Source organism: Podarcis melisellensis, assembly GCF_964234715.1.
Source record: "Podarcis melisellensis genome assembly, chromosome: 10".
NCBI classification, from domain to species: Eukaryota; Metazoa; Chordata; class Lepidosauria; order Squamata; family Lacertidae; genus Podarcis; species Podarcis melisellensis.
The window spans coordinates 45,854,906-45,869,659 of record NC_138542.1 but is presented as its reverse complement, the minus strand read 5'-3'; the positions used below and the strand labels follow the sequence as shown (position 1 = coordinate 45,869,659).

The window sequence follows — 14,754 nt, the reverse complement described above, 5'->3', positions numbered from 1 at the left end:
CAATTAGTATTCTCATTACTGTATCCAATTACATTTCAGTTTGGTTAACTATTTGAGTGAGAATAGAGAAGAGATTAGATAAGTCAAAGCTTTGATTATGACCTGATTGAGGCATGGCAAAGCATAGTTTGTTGTTACTTACTTGAACTACAGCAAGCCTCAGATTTATATGCTCCCTCTGCTCTTCCTTCTCTCTACTTTGAATGGGAAGGGGCAAGGGAAATTTAAAGCTCTGTCACTTTTTGAAAAAACTGCAGCTTCCATTTTCATCTGAATACCGGAAATTGGTTTATTTAACCGTAGTTAACTAATTAATAAACTAGTATATCAAAGCACCATTTGATCCTGGTTTGATAAAATCAAATCTTGGTTTCCCATATGTAAATAAAAAGGGAAGCATTTGGAAGAGGCATGGCTGTAGTTTAGTTCAGTTACCCCAGGTGGATGAGATCTGGCTATACACCTCTGAAGTTTCACGTTTGCACTTCATCTATTCTGGGCAGACATGTTCTTTACTGGCTTTTCCTTGTCTTCTGTGCTCTTTTGCCCTGTGCTCATGAGTTTCGGCTTAATTTGTTTCTTATCCCCTCACTCTGGGGAAGAGGGCTGTCTGCTGGGGTAGGGGCCACCACTAGCAGCTGGATGGTAACAGCTCAACAGGATGCTTGCGTTGCCTCTCCCCTCAGGGAGTTTTGAAGGATTATGTGAGAAGCATGAAATTTATGTAAGTGGCTTTCTTAACCAAAAATTGTGGATGGTATATCCATGCTTGTATTCATCCTGATGCATGTTTCATGACAGCATTTACATTTGCAGGGTTTTTTGGTACACGAAGAACATGCAAATTTTGTTGCTGCCATAAGTTTGTGGGCTCTTGGGGAAAGCAGTGGACTTGCACACTTGTGAGGTGACCATGACTCTGCTTGCAATGGGCTACAAACTGGGTCTTACTTGCCTTGCAAAAGTACGCTAATATTTGGACAAATGTTAGGGCCCCAGTATGAATATTTGCGACTCTTACCACTATTCTCAGAAATCTCGCTTGTATATCAGCTTCCAAATTTGGAAAAACTTTTGCAAAAATATGCATACATGCTTAAACCATTTTTTTTCTTTTAAAGTAAAAGAAAACAATATTAATTCTGGAAAACAAATGTAGTAAGGATGAGGGCACTATATAAATATTGTTCTGCCGCTCATACTAATTTTCTTTGTTGAACTATATATTCTTTGCAATGTTAAACTGTGGATTTGGCTCATGTTTCTGGGATATATTTTCCTGTTAACTTTTGTTTCTGTTCATTCTACCCTATTTTTTTAGGTGTGTTTTGGGAAACACTACCATCTTGGCTGAGTTTGCCACAGACGAGGAGGTTAGTCGCTTTCTGGCACAAGCTCAGCCTTCTACACCTGCAGCAACACCCAGCACACCTGCAGCAGGCTGGCAGTCTCTAGAGACAGGACAGAATCAGACAGATCCAGTGGGACCTGCTTTGAATCTTTTTGGTGGGTCAACAGGGCTTGGGCAGTGGAGCAGCGGTGGTGGCAGCAGCAGTGGGGGTGACCTTGCTGGTGCTTCATTATGGGCCTCCCCAAATTACTCTTCAAGCTTGTGGGGGGTTCAGAGTGTAGAAGATCCCCACAGGATGGGAAGCCCTGCTCCCTTACTACCTGGAGACCTTCTAGGCGGAGGGTCGGATTCAATCTGAACTTCAAACTTTCAACTCTGACCTCGTGACCTTTTTTGGAACAGCAGCAGCACTAACTTGACCTTTTCTTTTTTTTCAACTTGCAATAAATACATTTTAAAAGGAAAAAAGAAAATGGAGAGAGAAAAAAAGGTGGGTCATTGACAGGACTGTCTGAGCACATAGTTGCCTCCCTTATAACTTCAGTTTTTTCGTTTGGAATATGAATCCAAAAAGAGAACATATCACTCTTGAAATACTTGAATCATGAACGCCAACTTAGAAAGACAATGTGAAGCAAGTACACATACCATTCAAATCTAAACACAAAAATTTAAAAAAATTAGTTTCTAGTTTTTCACTTTTTCATGTTATACGGAAGTTGTTGCTACGAAACATATATACTGAAAAATAGCTTTTTAACTTTGTTTGCACTGGGTGTGTTTCCGTCCTTAGGTCTACTATGTCGGGAAGGGGCAGGGTTCAAAAGAATTGGGGGTGGGGTGGGAGGGGAAGACTTGACGGAGCCTCACTTTAAAAAACAAAAAAAGGAAAAAAAACACTTTGTGATTGGCTGGTTGATATATACCAGTATGTTCTGGCACATGTAACTGCCCCGTGTGTGTGTGTTTCTGTGAGAGCGTGTATGTGAGCATGATTGTGTGCGTGTGTGCGCATTTTTGTCTTGGAAAGCTGCATTGCTGTTGGTCAGCAACCTACCTGGCTAGACTCTTAAACTGAATAATGATGGTGCCTATGACTGGTGCAAAATCAAATTGACCTGTGTTAAAATCTGTCGGTGGTATTTTTATTTTAGCAGGGTATTCAGCGCAGTACAGATCTTGTTCTGACCCTGTCATAGAGCAAAACACTGCCATATCCTAAGGATTTGGTGAGAGGGGTGCCAGTGTGGGAGTTCAGGGTTTTGAGGGGGGGGTGATCTGTTTTGCCTAGAAGTGTATTTGTGTCTCTAATGAGACTTTTTGAGTGAACCCAAGCTTACTTTTTATGACAAGGCCTTTCACCTTTTGGGGGGACACCAGGGGCTAATGGGCATCACATTTCTTTGTGACAAAGACCTATGTAATAGTTGAAGCTTCTGCAGTCCTTAAGAACCAAATCCTGTAGCTATTCCTCAAGTCTGCATACTAAGGTTCTTATCCTTTCATGGAAAATCCACCAAAATTCAGGCCTAACTGTATTTTCTTAAGTGGTCTGCTGTTTGTGACAAAACTAAAATGTCAGTAGTTTGCTGGCCTATCTTGTATTGTGAAAGCACATGCAGCAACTTTTGTTCTCCTTTCTCCATAGTGAGCGTTACCTGTGCCAGGCCTAGGTGTATTACAGCACCAGACCATCACTGACAGAAACGTTTACTTACGAATGTTCTTAAACCAGTGTGTACTTTGAGCATTTTTTCTCTGTGTATTTCCTGTGTATGTCTTGCTTAGGCTTTGCTTAGGCAGGCATATAACTAGCAAAGACTTCTTTTGTTTATAAAGTATTGCACCTTTATTATTTTTACTTTTCCCTGTACTGTTGCTTTTTATTGTCGGTATTTAAAGAAAGGTTGTATGTTGTTGATGTTGTTGTTGATGTTGTTGTTGTTTTATTTTTTTAAACAACAGTGTAGTAGTACTCTGGGCAGGATAGGGGAGACCTATACTTAATTCAGAAGATAGCCAGTGTGTGCACTGGGACAGAATTGCTTGTTGTGAAGAAAGCCGTAGCAAACATTGCCTTTACACAAAGCAATTTTGAAGATGGGCAGACAGGATAAGAACAGGGAGAAGGAGGCATTATTCTTTGAAGTGTTAGAACTTAGCTCTGGATTTTTGCTAGCTCTGCATTATACTGAATAACAAAAGTGCTGCAATATTCTGTACCAGCAAATACCTACATAACTCCGGTACTTGGAAGTAGCAGATCATAATGTACAGGATCACAACAGAAGATTCTTTCTCCTTAAGCAGTTTCATTTTTTAAAAAAAAAAAAAACAGTGGTGTCTGCTATATAAGTATTGATAGCAAAATTAAAGCAAAAAAAATCCTCACATTTATGTAGAAAGGGAGGAGTTGTGAATTCTGTACATGAACTCGGTTTCACAGGAAGACTAAATAAGGGGATTACTGCATTTACATCTGCCTGTTATTTTGCTGTGAAGTTGAGTGGTAAACATAGACAGGTGTTGCGTATTTAACCTTCAGAATCTGCAGCATATGTGGATCTTTTAAGTGTTTCCCTATTTCTCCCTTTGTCATTTTATCTTGTAAGTTGAAGCAAAATGTTCCCCCCCCCATTCCTGCCAGTTAAGTTTCCCTTGCAGCCCCTACACATGCCTGCTCCTAAAACAGCTGTATTTGTCTCTGGGGCCTCAGTGTTGAAAGCATGCAGGACAAACTATAATAAAAAAAAGCTCTGAGCTGGGAGGACATCGGAATACTGCACCTCATGGCCTAGAAAACAGCTATGTGCTCCAATATGTGACTTGACACACAAGCAGGTTCACTACTGTGTTATCACTCTCTCCCAACCTGCCCTATGGTCCCTTTGCCTGCACTTTGGATTTGTTGAGTTCATTACGATACTACGGTGAAAGCCGGGTGCTAGAGCCCCTCTTGTTTACAAGACATAATGAGGGATATGACATATTTAAAAAATGAAAAGCTAAAATGTTCTTCCATCACAAGCTTAAAGGGAAAAAATTAAAAACTTTTTAAAAAAAGACCAAAAAGTGCGTGTGCATATATAAATATATATATATATATAAGATGAAGACTAACTCTGGGAGCATTTAACAGTGTTTTTGTGTTTTAACATTTATTTTCCTGCTTTAAATTTGCAAGCATTCTCAGGAATTCTAGGGTAGGAAGCCAGTTTTCGAAGATGGTTTATTTAACCTTTACCTTATCCTAGATAGATGGTTGTTTCTTTCGTAAACTTTTACAAGTTCCTGAATCTTCAAAAAGTTTAAAAGTTTTTTTCTTTACAAAAAGCAAAAAATTTGAAAAACAAAATCTAACTAATACAAACTCCAATTGTCAGAACTGGGGATCAAAAAAAATCTAAAGTACAAATTGATTACAAAAGAATTCTCAGTAGCAGCAACACAAATTCATTGTATTCTTAAAAGTCCAAGTTGTGCAAAGATTTATACTTTTAGAGCTTAGTCTCAAGTGGAAGCGCGTGTGCAGATGAGTGGGGGAGAGGATTGCATATGAATGAAAGTATAATCATCTAGTTGTTTCACAGTGAGCATAAAATCTTCCTCCAAGCACCTTTTTAAAATAAACAGTTAAAAAAGAGTAAAAAATGCATTTTGATTTGACTAAATCAGTCAACCACAGTTAAGAAGAATTGCTGGGAGTACAGGATGGTGCTTCTTGAAACCACTTTTAGATTGACAGTGCTTCAGAGAAGCAAAATCTTTATTGTGACCCAGTAATGGAGCTGTTTTAACTTTTACTAATTTTAAAACAGAAAATAGGGAAAGAAGAATGTGGGAGAAATCAGTGAAGTGTACCTGGGAAAAATGGCTTGGTGTATTTTAATCATTTTGAAGATTTTTTTTTGTTTGTTTGCTTTTTCCATTTATCAACCAGAGATGTGTAAATGAGAAATTTTGGGAAGTGGGTTGGAGGTAAGATATATTAACTGCTGCTGCCAGCTACTGGGGCTCCCATTCTTAAGAACCAGTTTACTGCAGCTTTTTCCTGGGATGGATAGCTCAGAGCTTCCAGCACAAAGAGAGAAGGACTTAATGTGCTTGAAGCATTTTTGTTAGAATGAAAATAACAAGCCGCTTTAGTGCCTTTGTAATACATCCTTGCATCCTACAAAAGACATATGCAGTCTAGTCACTCCAAGGAAACAAATGAACCCATTTTTCTAAAACAAAAAGCATTTCTCTTGAGCATGCTGAATAGAAGCCTCAAAGGCCTGCCGTGCAAAGAGTTACATATAAAATAACATACATGTAAACATTTTTCTTTGAAATCTAAGGGCAATTTTCATGCATTACTACTTTCTTGTTTTCAAATAGAAGTGTGAAGTAATGCCTGGTTTTCTGTGACATCAGTTGTGTGTTCTTTAGTTGTGTGTTGCGTTGTTTCCCAAATTGCATCTTGGAAAAAAGTGCATCAACTGATTCCTAGTGTGATAGGCCAGTGAGAGGAGCTCCCTTTTGTTTTTTTAAAGGAAGTTATTTATCTGAATGCTTTATCAGAGGCTTTGACTTATTTCCCCCTATAATTTTTTTTAAGTGGAAAATTACAAAAGCCTGTTACTTGGCTGACAACTGCTGAAGAAGGTAGAAAGGTAAATGTATAACTGTCATATTTAAAGCATCCTTTACCTCTCAACATTTCAACCTATGCATATTGAAGTTTGTCATATTTTTGAAGAAGTGAACTAAAATATCAATCTTGGCAACCTTCCATCCCTGATGAATACCTGGAATGTTTAATCAGCCCTTTGGACCATAGCAATACAGGTTTCCAAACACCTTTTCTGTTTTGAATCTGCTATGTTCTCTGGCCAGTGAGGATGATACTTTTGGGAACTAAGCACTAAACTATACTTGAGAAAATGTTTTCTGCAGCTGTTTTGTGGGTGGTGTTACTATATTTTCATGTATGTTCTACACACACACACAAAAAGGCAAGAGGTCTCATGGGGTGTTGGAGACCTCTTCAGATTGCCAGAGAACCCTGCGCAGCTTGAAGCCACGTGTCAAATTTTTCGTTTTATAAAGTTGCTCCTTCCATGAAAAGGAGAAACAGTCCATATCAATGTTTTGTCGTCCTTTTTAGTTGTATATTTTAAATGCACATGCCCAACTTAAAAAATAGCCCTATTTTGGTTCTATTCACTCTTTTAATATATGGCCTATATGAACCTACTGCCAGAACCAGCATCTAATTGGATGGGTCTTGCGATAACACCTTTCCTATAAAAGTACTATTCCCAGAAAGCTGCTTATTATGACCTGCCGAACCATTCTGAGAAGGTTGCAGTCTTTTCCAGTGCACCCGTATAAAGGGGTTGGGTGAGCTTTTCCTTCACTCTTGGGTTCCCTTTGTAAAGGAATATGTTAAAAGCATGTTTTCCCTCTGCCACTTAGCCAAAGCAAAACTCTTCACCTTATCTTTGAAAAATTTTAAAATAAATTACTGAATATAAATAAACAGACATTTCCTGTTTGATTTTCAATGCAGGCATTTGAATTGGCAAGTGTAACAAGTATTAACACCTCTTTCTATTCTGTCCTCCGCTGCCATGGCAAATGTTACCCGATCTTCACTGTCATCCAAATAGTAGTGTTCAAATCATTCACCTTTATTTTTTTATATTGGCTAACTGAGATACTCTGTTCTCCCTGAGAAGGTTCTGTTTAGTTTAGTTGTATTGTTCATTCATTATAAATATGCAACAGCAAAAACACTCTGCATATAATACAAATGCTACCCAAAATGCAGTTAAAATGATGCATTCTGAAATGAATACATGCTTTCCGAGGCATGCATTGATTGGAGCGATACTGGCTGAAGGAAGATGGATAAAATCTATATTACTGGTTTCCTTAGTTTTCCACAAAGCTACAGCTGTTCATTTGAATGCTGATTAGTCTCCGTGTTATGATATGCTAATGATATTGGGAGCATTATGTAGATGGATGATTTGGTAGTAACAGTTACACCTGTTATCAGCAAAGATGTAATGTTGTTTATTCTTTATTCCAATAATATTTTGCAGATTTTCCTACTGTTGCAATCCCTCTCAAAGGTTTAAAACTTTGCTGATTTTTTAAAAGTATATATTGACTCTGATCCATACAATTTGGTCATACAGTTGTTGATCTGTTATGAATTAGTAAATTTCTAAGAAAATTCTGTAGTGCTCTTAAGGATGGGCGAAAGGAGTAAAACAAACAAATTTTGTGCTGAAGATAGCTTTTATCCTCCTTCAGAACATTGCTAAAATGTATACAAACAGTCGCCAAATTAAAAGGATTATTCCCCTCTTATGCTACAATAGGGAACAAAATTCTAACCTGATCTTCTGGCTGTCAGGCCTCATCAGATGCTAGCAGTTGTCAGACCAACCTAAGTGCCCTTAACTGTTCTCCATGGCCATGTCAGATACAGATAAGCAGTTTCACATGGCTAAGAGGATATTTAACAGGCACCATAGACGTTACCAAATGTGTGATATGGAACAGTGTCAACATACCTGCTTCTTAAGTTTGTGCAGTATGGCATATTTTTACAAATTTCTCAGAGGCATGGGCCATAGAAGGATCAAAAGAATCAACCTCAACTAAGAGCCAGTTTCTTCATGTACTTGGCAGTGGTGATAGCTAGAGTTATATACCCTTGTCTTTTTTTTAAAATGCATTTTTTAAGCCATAGAGTTTTAATGTGTTTTTACTTGAGCCTGACAACCATCCATTTTAACACAAATCCAGGTTATTGAACTTAAAGCATTGTGCCAGGCAGCCTGTGGGTATATGATTAGCTGTCCATGGAGCAAAATAAAATAAGAATATGGAGAAATGTTCCATGGGTAAACAACACAGTTGGACAGTGTCGAGCAAGAAGTGGTGTTTTTGTTTTTTTAGCGCTTAGTGCCTCATCTTAGGTAATAGTATGCTAGTTAATGCATTCAAAGAACTAAAGTTCCTCATTTCTTACCATGTTTTAATCAGAGAAAATAAATGCATATTGTCTTTCTGTATTAGAAAATGCAGCGGTTAATTGAGTCCTCCTTATAAAGATTGCTTTGCTTGCTGGATAATAATTTTTGTGGCATGGTTGTGAATATCAAGTGCTTTTCTTCTCCTTCCTTATCCCAGCCAGACTGGCTCACCCTCCTTTTATATTAAGTGCTGAGTGCTTTGAAGTTTGGGTGGGAAGGGGCAGGGAATAAAGGAAATAAAGGGAGCCAAGTTAGAGCAGCCTTACTTTAGGGAGTAGCCTTACAACAGAGCTTTATAGTGAGGGTGTGCTGTATTCCAAATTGTGTAAGCCAAAAATGAAAAAAAAAATCATTTATGCAAAAAGAGGCGTTAACTTCTTAACATAATATGTACCTTCTGAAGGTAGAATAGGGTCTCATGAAGTGATACATTGTGATGCTTCTTGCTGGGTCAGTAGGTATGGGATTTGGGATATAAGCGCTTAACATTCCCTTGTGGGGTTTTTTAGGGTTGTGTTTTGTTTTTAGTTTTGAACAAGCAGTAAGTTAAATGTGGTATCTCTGAATGTGCCTTTGTGAGTATGTGACTGTCAGTCCGAGAAGACTACTTGGGCTTGACAGGGGGAGATGATAGTCAGTTTATTCTCTCTAAAGGTCAAATGCAAAGATTCCAGCCTGCTGGTACCTTTTGACAGTGTCTTTTGGGGCTGGTCTCTTAAGCTGCGCAGTATGCAGTTGTGTGTGGCAGATGCATCCAGGTGTGGATGGGTTGTAATTCACATGTTGACATTTTTAGGCTAGTGCTCCGTTGCTGGTTGAATTCGTATATGTATTATGTACCTATTACATTTGTGTATGTGGCTTGCTTTAACTTTTTTTTTTTTAAGCACTGGAAAATGAAACGCAGTGATGTTTGAGACACATTTATGCATGTAGAGAAGAAGGTATTTTGTAGCTTCTGCCATTCTTGGGTGTAGGCACACTTTTGCCCTCTATCAGTGTCCTGATAATAGAAGAAGAAAAAATCTACCCTATAACTTCTAGCACACTTATTGTTGCCATTTAAATGAACAGGGTATTACACAAGAAAATAAGATGTTTTTGAAATGGTGAGGAAGAAGTGTTGTTTTTTAATCAAAAAGTAATTCTTTGTTTCTTTGAAGCTGTTTGTAGCTAAACATGGGAATCTGCAGTGTCTACTTTCATTTGTTTTTTTCATATATATTCCACCTCTTCTTCTCCCCACCTCAAATGCAAGGTGTACAAAATCAAGAGCTGCTGTAGCACCTCTCAGCAACCTTCCCAAATGAAAGCTCTAGCAGGCTCTCTTCATCTCCATTCAGGAAGACAAAGGGAGGAGAGATGCTGCAGCTTTCTTGCTTCGCTCTCATTCCTCTCTAATGGCCTTGAAATGTATTATTATGCAAATGTGAATTTTGATACTGAACTTTAAGAAGAGGTTGTTTCTTTTTCAAACAAAAAAAAGGTCCCATATGTGGTCAGCATTGCTTCTTTTTCTTGTAAGTGAATTGTAAACTATGCATTCAGCAAGAGATGGTTTGGGGGAGGAAAAGAGAGTCCTGCGAAACTGTTGAAAATGTTTCTGTGTCCATTGAATTCCAACACTGATGTAGGAGGAAAGAGGTTCATGTCATGGGAGGACTTAATGGAACCCATCTCTTCAGAGAAGTTGACTTATTTGATTGCCAGGCAGATTTGTTTTTGGAGGAAATTAAAATCAACTTCAGAAATGAAGTAATGTCTGCCTGTTTCACAGGACTGTGCTTTCTTGCCATGCAGTGTTAGACCAGGATCAGCAGCATGACACAAAACAGCCCAAGGAGAGAATTTATCTACATAGCACCTCCTCCATTTGTTCAACCTCAGGAAATGGCACCTCATGCACTGTCTTTAAGGATTTACTCTACAACTTGTTCTCCTTTACAACTGCCCTTGTTCCTCAGGAGAATTACAATGTGGCTTTTCCTTGCATGCATTTCCAAAACTCTGTCCTAAAAGTTTCTACCAATTCCCATCGCAGATGAAACATAAAATAGCAATGCCAGCTTGGAACTGCTGTAGAATATATACTGCACTGGCATCAGTCAATTCCTTGTCTTCTAATGTTCATCAGAACTTTTCAAGGAAGACGGCATGCTAGTCACCATCTGTGACTTCTTTGAGCTAATACTACCACTAATAAAATGGAGGCGAGTGATAGAGACTAGAAGAGGAAATTTATATGGATGCTTTTGCTGGCAAGAAGCTGCTTTGAAAGGAGAAAGATTTCACTTCCTTACTTTCCGAATGTAGAGGCTGCTTCCCATGTTAATGGAGGCGTGTTTCCTTTACAAGTCTCCTTTGGGTGTTGTGAACTGTGGTATCTGCCTCATTTCACCTTGGCATCATCATAGCCAAGAAATTCTCCTACCTATAATTCAGTGTTTTTTTTCTCACACAGCAATTTTTTGTTGGTGTTCACAGTACTGTAATGAATAATAAATAGCCTTGACCGCTCATTCTCACACGCATACTTGCCTTGCAGATCTGATCTTATCAGGATTCTTATCTGGTAGATTGCCTTTTTTTGTTGTTGTTTGTTGAAGGGGAAAAGTTTCCAGCTCTTTGTCTCAAAATACCTCGTGGCGCATATTTACCTTTAGTGTAACTGGCCTTGTATATTCTCTTTCATACTTAGTGAGATTATACTGTTCCTACATTTGTCCTAGTGGTTTGAAGACTGGATCATGAGGCTGAAACTCCTGAGTTCTAATCCTGGCCTTTACTCTTCCCTCTTTTTGCCTTAGGCAAGAGTCATTTAACCTTTGCCTCAGTTTCCCCATCTGTAAAATGGGGATAATAATACTTACCTACCTCACAGGGGTTTTGTGAGGATTGACTACAGGTTTCTGTGAAGTGCTTCAAAGAAAAAGTACTTTTTATAAGTATTATTATATGGAGGTGTAACTAGCAGGCTACCTCCTTTCCCAGTCTTAGACGTACATCTCAGGGATGTGCAAAGAGGAAATAGGAGAGGAAACAGTGTATTTTATTTTTTACTTGTTAAGCCATCAAATACTTTAAACTACTTTTAACAAGAAGGAAGGAGCTAAAGAGCTGAACTATTCACAAATCTCCCTCGAGTTCCACATATAGCATACAGAAAAGCCAGTCTTTTAACAGACACATTTTAAAAATACACTTCCTCTTGAATTGGAATATGTAAAGTTTGCCATCTTTTGTACGTCCCCCTTTTAATTAGACATGGACTTTTTTGTTAGATTAACAATGGCAGCACATCTGCTGCATTTGGGAAAGGAGACATTGCTGTGTAGTTTATATGAGGTCTGTAAAATGACAATGTTTGTCAAGTAGTTGGCTTAAAGATGGGGACACTATCCAAACTTGCTTTCCTGTTTGTGTGTTAAACATATGCTGCCTCATTCCCAATATACACAAGCCATTGTATGCCAATAAAACATGGAAACACAGTAATGTTCATTAATAAGAGCTGCTTGTGAATATGCCTTACAGCCTTCTCAAAATCTTTGGGAGGAGGGGTGGAATAAGAGGTTTGGGGTAAATTCCATAGTTAGGGAGTCTTTGCTGCTTCCTCCCTTTTCTGATCTATTATGGACACCATTCTCTCTTCAATCTTAGACGTGCATCTCAGGGATGTGCATATTGAGCCCAGCATTCGGATCTTGGAAAACCTAAGATTTGGTTCCATTCTATATTTGAAGTCTCCATATTGGACACTCCCTTAATCTTTTTCATCCTTTACTCCCCAAGGAGCAGCTCTGTCCACAACTGTTAGGTGATTAAAAGTTCTACGGTGATCAAATTCAACATGATGCAGGTATATTTGTATCTGTATCTCTCTGTTTTTGTGTGTGTGTGTGTAGATACATGCATACATATACGAATGCTCACTCAAGATTCCACCTTCCACTAGTTGGGGCAAGAAAACTGAAGTGCAGATCACCTAACAAAAACAAACAGCAGCTTTGCTCTGCTAATACATATGCACTGCTTTCTTTAAAACAAACCTTTTTTTTTTTTTTTGAGGGAGGGATGAAAAAAGCAGTGGAGTTTAGAACTACTTTAGCATCCACTGGTTAGACAGAGACTTGAAATGCTGCTTTAATTTCAGAGCTCCTCTGGGGCTATGTTTACAAAGAACTGATCAGGAAAATGACCAATTGTGGATATCCAACTTAGTGAATTATGCTTCATTTCTGGTGAGCAAGCCATGTAGTGGAAAATGTCTTAATGGAAAATGAAAGAAGTTTAACTCCACCTAGCCTTATTTGTGAAGTAAACAACATTTTATGTCCAAAACATCATGATTAGAAAAGGCAGCTTTTCTACTTTGCACATAAATAGGTAATACGAAGGTACAGCTGAAATGCTATTGCCTGAAACACTGTCCCTTCCCCCAAGCAGGCATAATAGTGGATACATGTATTGAGGCTCTTTGCAAAGATACCTATTAGTATTTTTCCTTATACTTGAAATAACGTACCCATCTCTATTTGTCAGTTGGGCATCCAAGAAGGGTTGGAATAGTGGAAAATAGGAAAAGGCACAATATGTTTTCATGCTAGAGTTTGCTTAGTTCTCTCCCCTCCCCCATAGTGCTTTTATTTCAGCTTACTTTCTATCCTAGGAATTCACATGGACACAGAAACACAGCACTTTATGTGCTCTTGCATGGCATGCTGCCCTCCCCTTCTCCCTCTCTTCTCTATTTTTATTTTAGTATAGTGGTACTTAAAATCACTGTTTCACTTAAAAAGACAATAAAATGTTTAAACTCTACTAATGTACAAATAAGCTGAAATGTTGCATTTATGTGTATTTTGCCATAGCAGGTACTGTATTTCTCATGCTGGATTTCAAACCAACAAAAGGGTGATGTTTTATTGGAGTGTGACAAGTTGAGAGTAATAAGGAATTAAGTCGTCGTCATTTCATTGAAATTGAGAGATGGTGTAATACATATTACGTTTTCTGAAGGTTTTTGTTTTTTTTGCTTTTAAGCAGCTTTTGTTTTTATTTTGTTTTTGTTTTTTAAGATATGATTGTATTATGTGCAACTCAGTTGCTTACATTATAACTACAAAATATTTTTGGGTTCCTGGAAAAAGAAAGACTAATAAATGTGTTTGGCTGCTAAGCATTTAATCCTGTGACTCCTTGTCAATTTATTTTTGTTTGTTGATTCGGTCTATAAAATGCAGTTGTTGACTATAATTTATTGTCTGTGCATTTTCCCTTCAGGAATTCATACTCACTATTTACACAGTCTTGCAGCAATAAATTGATAGTTGATTATTTTTATCTTTAGTATCTCCTCAATCATGTAAATAATTGTGCGCACACATTTTTCCTAGGTTTGGAGGCAGCTATTTTTATTGAGAAATGGCATCTTGGCTTATCACAATAGCACATTGTTATTCTGGTATCAGAGAAATTCAAGGGTTCTAGAATCTGATTGAGCTTTACTGGATACCAAGGAAACCAGACAGATGGACAGTTTTCAAACCTACTTGTCAACTCTCAGATAACTGTACAGGCTGGGCAAACTACAAGCATTATCTAGCAGGAAGATGTGAATCCCCTTGATATCTTTATTTGTTCTATATTGGAGAGGAGAGCTCAAATCCACACTGGAATCGAAATGAACTGGGAATTCAGCAACGCCCAAAATAACTTACATTAGCTATGTAAGGTGGCTAGGTAAGCCGCTTCTCCCACTGTCCATGCCACCCACGCTGAATATATTTTTCTTGATGGTACATTATAGTATATTCAGGGTACCATATGGGTTATCTCCCTGGTTCTTCAACACAATACACATTGAACATGACAATGGTTGCTTCTTCTAACAAAATTATAAAAGGGTTGCATTTCGAAACACTGCTCAAAGCAAGCTATTATTCACCACTGAGGGAAAGCATGCAAAGCTAGTGTGATGTAGCTGCTAGAGTCTAATATAAACCTGCACTCTGATGTGACACTCATTAGGTATTCCTGAGCAAGTCAGATCTGTGACAGCAAAAATTGCTGCTTTAATCTCCTTGGAGAAACAAAAGGTTACAAATCTTATATGACCTTGTTATGTCAACAACAGATTCATTATAAGCGATGTCAGTTGTCAAGGAATGCTCACATCATGAACAGAACACTTTCATAGCCCTGGAAACAAAATTACCTAAGATTCAAAATTATAGACACTGTACTGAACTTGCTGAATCCTTGAAAATAACTGGCTTATAAAATCATGGGAATCAAAAGTGCAACATATTTGCAAAGAGACTGTTACACGATAATTCTTTTCCTGCATCAAACAAAGGTCTGACTTGT

At 38.1% G+C, this 14,754-nt stretch overlaps 1 protein-coding gene across 10 annotated transcripts in view; it reads left to right on the top strand.

Moving 5' to 3' along the window:
• Positions 1 to 13,572, top strand: part of TNRC6B (trinucleotide repeat containing adaptor 6B) — a 97,803-nt gene extending 84,231 nt beyond the window's left edge. For all 10 annotated transcript variants that reach the window (XM_081928162.1, XM_081928159.1, XM_081928161.1 and 7 more), the window contains one exon: positions 1,322 to 13,572. In XM_081928162.1, coding sequence (XP_081784288.1) covers positions 1,322 to 1,709 — 388 coding nt within the window. In that variant the 3' untranslated portion in view covers positions 1,710 to 13,572. The remainder of the gene's footprint in view (positions 1 to 1,321) is intronic.
• The last annotated feature ends 1,182 nt before the right edge of the window (positions 13,573 to 14,754 follow it).